The following is a 6,316-nucleotide window of genomic DNA, read 5'->3' on the forward strand; positions in this document are numbered from 1 at the left end:
TTTTAGAATCTAGTCTCATTAAACATACCGAATCCGTTAGCATGAATTTGAGTAATGGTATGTACAAATTGGACAATTTTGTAATTAAGAAGATTTGTAACCAGATGAGAAGGTTGGGTCAGTTTTTCCCTCTGACCCGATTACCGACCGCTGCGGTGCTTTTATGAAGATTAGTAGGGTTATTACCTATACTTGACCTCTGTGGACTTGATCTCACCCTCCTCTGTATATATATAACTTGTTCTGCATTTCTACTTAGTTTGTACTTACCCCTGAATATGTGAATTACACGAAAGCGCTTGGGAACTTCGTGTTTTCTTTTTCCTTGTGTTTATCAGCATATACCTGGATCACGCGCACCTACAGTGATTTATTTGCATAATGGATTCCACTCGCCACTTCTTCTACTTCTCTACAAGCTGTCCTGGACTGTCTCCTTTCGTTACTGAATACTCATCTTCGATGAACAAGGCCCACAAATTAAAAATAAGCTTGAAATTTCTCCAGACATTCCTTAGTGAAAAAGTTCTGCCTAGATCAATCCTCCCACAACGTGTCCTGAAGATGTCTGACCGCCCCTTTGATGATTTCCAAGAAATCATCCTAAAGAAACATTTTGAAATAAAGAAAATTGAAGTGGATGAAGCTTTTCGTATTGTAAGACAAAAAAAGCGTGTGTTTAATATGACCATACCGAGTGATTGGAAAAAGCTCATGTTGGATTACTGTTTTGATAACCCGAGACGTGCGCGTTCCGATCTTCAAGCTAAGATTGACCACAAATTGTCACTCCTTATTAAGAATAGTGATTGGACTAAGGATGCCAATCGCAACTGTGTAGTGAATCTCTCCTCTAAACAACTAGACAATGATACCTCGTGTGCCCTCGGCTATGGTTTAAGTTTTGATGGCTCTAGCAAGGGAGTCGACAGTGTTGACATAGCCAGAGCATTTTGCAATTTGGAGAAATTCAGCAATTTGACAAGTGAAGAAGTGAACATGTGTAAAGGTGTTTTGTATGCATCCATGTCTAAGCCATGTGTTCTAAGCTGTCCAGATAGATTCACCAAAGCAATCCAAGCCCTTAAGAAAAATAAGGATCTACATGTCACTAAAGCAGATAAAGCCAACACAGTAGTGATTTTAAACAAAGATGATTACATTTCTAAAATGAATGACCTTTTATGTGATGCTGAAACATATTCTAAGCTCATAAATAATCCTCTCAACACAGTTAACACCCAGTTCAACAAAAAACTTAAGTCTCTATTGAGGGGCAAAGCTACTCTCATTAAACATCTTACTTCAACGTCCCCTCCACTGCCATACATGTACGGTGTAATCAAGACCCACAAGCCTAATAACCCAGCAAGACCCATCATTAGCTCAGTTGGGTCAATCTCTTATAAATGATCTAAATGGTTAGTTTCTTTACTAAATCCCCTAGTTGGCAACATTACTAACTCTAATATTAATAATAATATGGATCTGGTTGATAAACTCAATAACTTACACATTAATTATGATTTTAAACTGGTCAGTTTTGATGTAACATCACTCTTTACAAAGGTCCCAGTTGATGATTTACTAGAGTTCCTCATAGATTCCCTGGATAATATTTCATTGCCCGTCTCGGAAGACGACTTCATCAAACTCATCAAACTATGTGTTAAGGATTGTAAATTTGAATTCAATGGAGAATATTATGCTCAAAAATTTGGTATGGCAATGGGTAATCCACTCTCACCTGTATTAAGCAACCTATATATGGAATTCTTTGAAAAGAAACTATTAAGTAACATCTAGCAACCTTCAGCAGTCTGGTTTAGATATGTAGATGATGTATTATGTCTCTGGCCAAGTAATGAGGACCTAAAAGCTTTCCTGCCACAACTTAATAACTTAGCTCCCTCGATCAAATTCATTGTGGAATTAGAGCATGACTGTAAATATCCTTTCCTAGACTGTCTGATCCACAGAATAGGTAACACCTTTAAGTTCAGTATTTATAGAAAACCTACTAATGTGTGTTCATACATTCATTATTTTTCTGCCCACCATGATAGAGTGAAACAGTCAGTATTTTCAACAATGTTTTTACGTGCTTTGAGAATTTGCAGCCCGGAATTCATTGATGAGGAATATAAATATATATATAATACTGGCTCAAACCTTAAATACCCTAGATCTTTCATAGACAAATGCCTGAACATTACTAAGAAATCTTCTTATAGAACTGATCCCAAGCCCACCCATGACCATAAAAATCTCTTAGTATTACCATTTCACAAAAATTTATCTCAAATTCCTTTACAACTAAAAACCTGGAACGTCAATGTGGCATTTAAAAACTCATGCACTGTTAAACAAATGTTAATCAAGAACTCCCCCAACAATACAAATGGCTGCATTTATAAAGTCCCTTGCTTAGGCCAGACAGGTAAAGATCTTGTAACTAGACTTAAACAACATAAATATAGTGTTAGGACAGGCCAGGAATCCAATGCTCTGTTTGTTCATCTGAGGGATAAAAAACATTGCATTGACTGGGATAATGTCTCCTCAATATTACCTTGTAATTCAATTGACAGTAGGAACATTATAGAATCTAGTCTCATTAAACATACCGAATCCGTTAGCATGAATTTGAGTAATGGTATGTACAAATTGGAAAATTTTGTAATTAAGAAGATTTGTAACCAGGTGAGAAGGTTGGGTCAGTTTTCCCTCTGACCTGACTACCGACCGCTGCGGTGCTTTTGTGAAGATTAGTAGGGTCAGTAGTCAGTACCTATACTTGACCTCTGTGGACTCGATCTCACCCTCCTCTGTATATATATAACTTGTTCTGCATTTCTACTTAGTTTGTACTCACCCTTGGAGATGTGAATTACACGAAAGCGCTTGGGAACTTCGTGTTTTCTTTTTCCTCGTGGTTATCAGCATAAATATATATATATATATATATATATATATATATATATATATATATATATATATATATATATATATATATATATATATATATATATATATATATATATATATATATATATATTAGCCGAATTACCCGCGCCTTGCTGCGGTTCACACATTTTTTTTGTAAGAAAATGATGATTGATTTTAAATCATTGATATAATTTATGTAAAATGTAATGCATGAAAAATTGGAAAACATTATTTTTTGTTATATATCAAATCAAAATTACAGTATTAATTTTTATTCTTATTCTATTTCTTGTAAATCAATTTTTTCAAAATATCAAATCAAAACTTGATCATTTTATATTTGTGTAAAGCATTATTTTCAAATTAGCAATTCAAAGATTAATTATTTATTTTTTAACATAATAAATACATGAAAATAAATTTTCATACTTTGTCCTAATGAAGAACTTCAGGGTAAACAACATTTCTTGTCTTTCTTTGATTGGCTAAAATGTAGAGGTTTTTTGAAGTTCCAGTCCTTGAAACAGCCACATAAAACATGCCATGACTGAAACATGGGTTTGTCAGATCTATACCAATAGTTTTTGAAAGTTTGACCTTGACTCTTATTGATGCTCATGGCAAAGCATGGCCTCACTGGGAACTGCAGCCTCCTAAATGCAAAAGGCAACTCGCTATCACTTGGTATAAGTGGAATCCTCGGAATGAGAAGAGCTTGACCTTTGTAAGGGCCGAATATAATGGTTGCTTCAATCAAGTTCTCATGCAATCTTGTTACAACACATCTTATTCCATTTATTGTTTGGGGTGGGTCCAATGATCTCAAAATCATGATCGGAGAACCAACTTTAACTTTCAGAAGATGGGGAGGCATTCCAGAAAGCTCAATTGAATTCAAGAACTCTGTAGGATACTGTACAGCTTCATCATCATTTGTTGTAGTGTCAATAGATTTGTACACATTTTCCTGCCCTGGAAATTCACTCATTAGCCATTTATTCAACTTGTTGACATTGGCATTTAATGGAGAAACAATCGCTCGCTCAGCAAGCCAGTCTGGATGTTTTCCATTCAAGCTCAAGTCTGGATACACTCTTGCCTTCAAATCCTCTAGTTTCTCAACACATTTGCCAAGTTCTTCAGGAACTAAAATTGTATCAGGTACTTCTACATAAGGGAGGTGTCCATCTCCAATTGTAAGAAGAAGGTTTGAAAAGTTTGCTGAATCTGAATCCCCAGTCATATGAGCCCTCATATTTGTTGTCAGCTTCTTCACAAATACGTGTCTCCAAAGGTAGGATTCCTTTAAACTTGCATCAACAATGTTTGCTCTTGTTCCATTTTCACAACAGGCAAAATTTGACGGAAGTCCCCTGATAGTAGAGTTTGAATACCACCCATTGTCTTCTTGACACCTGTGATGTCTTGTAAAGTTCCATCAATAGCTTCAAAAACAGTCTTATGAGCCATGGGGGCTTCATCAACAATTATTGCTTTTGTTTCCCGTATTACTTTGGCCATGTTAGAGTTTCGAGTAACTGAACATGTAGGCTCATCCATTCTGTATGTGTCCAGTGGTATGCAAAGTACGTCCTCCTTCCAACAATGTTGCTGCAATACCACTTGATGCAGTTGCCAGCACAATTTTTCCTTCTGACCTAATTTTTGCTAGAATTAAGTTTTGCAAATAAGTCTTACCTGTTCCTCCAGGTGCATCAAGAAACATAATGTTTTTATGATCTTCTCTTTCACCATTCACCATCTCCAAAAATGCTGTATAAGCACTCCTTTGATCCTCTGTCAATTTTTGATATTGTTCATCAACCTGAACTGCCAACTCCTCCTGATTGTAGTTGGTCTCACGTCTGTATTCACGACAAAGCTGCTCATTATCAACATGGGGTGCTCTTGGTAAGCCATATGTTGTCAAAACATGTCCTCCCATCATGAGAACTTTGTATTCCAAATGACACAAAACTTGATTGACAATTAAATCTGAGACTGGAGCATCTGGATCATTCATAGACCTGCGATGTTGCATTAAATAATCTTCTGACAATGTTTCTTTGAATATCTCCCAAAGCTCTGCTGGATTACTTGGCGAACATGTTATCAAAATTATGGCAAAGAGGCATCTCATGTTTGCAGGTGACTGAGAAATTCTTGCTTCTTGCATGGCAAGTCGTAAATGGTCATCATTCTCCAAAAGCCCCCTGGCAAGGCAAGCTTCTCTGAATGTTGTGCATAGAATGCCATCAACTATTTTTAGATCTTGGAATGAAGTTGGTCCTCTCACTTCGTTCAGAAGTCTCAAAAAATAACACTCTCCAACTCTTGGGCTGATTGTGTACATCCTGCCAATGGCCGGAGCCTTCCAAACCGGGCCATTCTCATTAACTCCATCAATCAAAGTACCTCTCTTGCGACGATTCCATTTCTTTGTACTTTTAATCCAAATGTAATATTGTGGGAGTTCAGCATACTTCAATGTCTTTGCAAAGTCATCATCTTGGCAGAGCTGGAAAAAACGTGTCAAAGTTGTAGGAGGTGGAGGGCCAACAGCTCTCTCTAATGCATTTTCTTCACGAAAGAGCACTCTTTGTCCATTCTCAAGATGAATTGCCAAACCAACAACTGGTGGGAAATGCACATGTGTAGGATGCTCAAGAATCCGCCATGCTGCTTCTGATGATGACACATATCTCATGTTTTGGTATTGGCTGATTTCATCAATCACCTGTGGTTCTTGACTATTGACTTGTGCAGCATTTTGTAACTCAAAAACAGCTTGATCTGACCCCTTTGATATGTATTTGATGCAATACTTGATTGAATGAATTGATGAGCAGATTTCAACATTGATATGACAGTTGAATTGTCGCAACAAATATGTATTGTAAGGCACTACCCATTGATTGGTGATTTCTTGCTCAACTTGACGTCCATATTGTCTCATTTTGATCTTGCCAATGTGACCTCCATCTTCTGGCTTTCTCCTTCTATATTTTGGATAGGAGTCATTCCCTTGTTCAGTAGCTTGTAGGAAATCTTTGGGAAATTGTTTGGAACATTTTCTGTCGACCATACATGGGGAACCTTCATTTAGGGGACCACATGGGCCATGGATCATGTGTTTCATGACCAGATCATGTAGTTCTTTATCTTGCTCTTTTTTAGGGATTTCTGCAGAAATTGCCAAATCATATTCTTCGGCTTTGATTTTGTGCTCTGGAGCTATCCAGAAAAGAAAGTGCGCATGGGGTAAACCTCTCTTCTGGTAAGCAATGGTGTACAGCCATGCTTGTAAAGTACCAAATTTTCCCTTCTTCATATGTTCCATAAACTTTTTCACTTTTAATCTGAAGAC

The 6,316-nt window shown here is 36.9% G+C and overlaps 2 protein-coding genes across 2 annotated transcripts in view; both read right to left on the bottom strand.

Annotated features, from left to right (window-relative positions):
• Nucleotides 1–3,397: 3,397 nt before the first annotated feature.
• Nucleotides 3,398–4,204, bottom strand: LOC121856832. Its single transcript, XM_042352615.1, has one exon. It carries the CDS (start codon nucleotides 4,202–4,204, stop codon nucleotides 3,398–3,400), a length of 807 nt encoding a protein of 268 aa, XP_042208549.1.
• A 50-nt stretch (nucleotides 4,205–4,254) lies between these two features.
• The window catches only part of LOC121856919, a 2,353-nt gene continuing 291 nt past the window's right edge, over nucleotides 4,255–6,316 (bottom strand). The window contains exons 1-2 of the mRNA XM_042352722.1: nucleotides 4,648–6,316; nucleotides 4,255–4,487 (exon numbers count right to left, since the gene is read on the bottom strand). The exon at nucleotides 4,648–6,316 is cut by the window's right edge and continues 291 nt beyond it. Coding sequence (XP_042208656.1) covers nucleotides 4,255–4,487; nucleotides 4,648–6,316 — 1,902 coding nt within the window. The remainder of the gene's footprint in view (nucleotides 4,488–4,647) is intronic.

The sequence above is a fragment of the Homarus americanus genome, unplaced genomic scaffold (assembly GCF_018991925.1).
Source record: "Homarus americanus isolate GMGI-L3 unplaced genomic scaffold, GMGI_Hamer_2.0 scaffold51859, whole genome shotgun sequence".
Taxonomy (NCBI): Eukaryota; Metazoa; Arthropoda; class Malacostraca; order Decapoda; family Nephropidae; genus Homarus; species Homarus americanus.

What these genes read in the sequence shown, in the direction of transcription:
- LOC121856832 (XM_042352615.1), bottom strand. Translation starts at nt 4,204, where the DNA reads ATGAGGGCTCATATGACTGGGGATTCAGATTCAGCAAACTTTTCAAAC.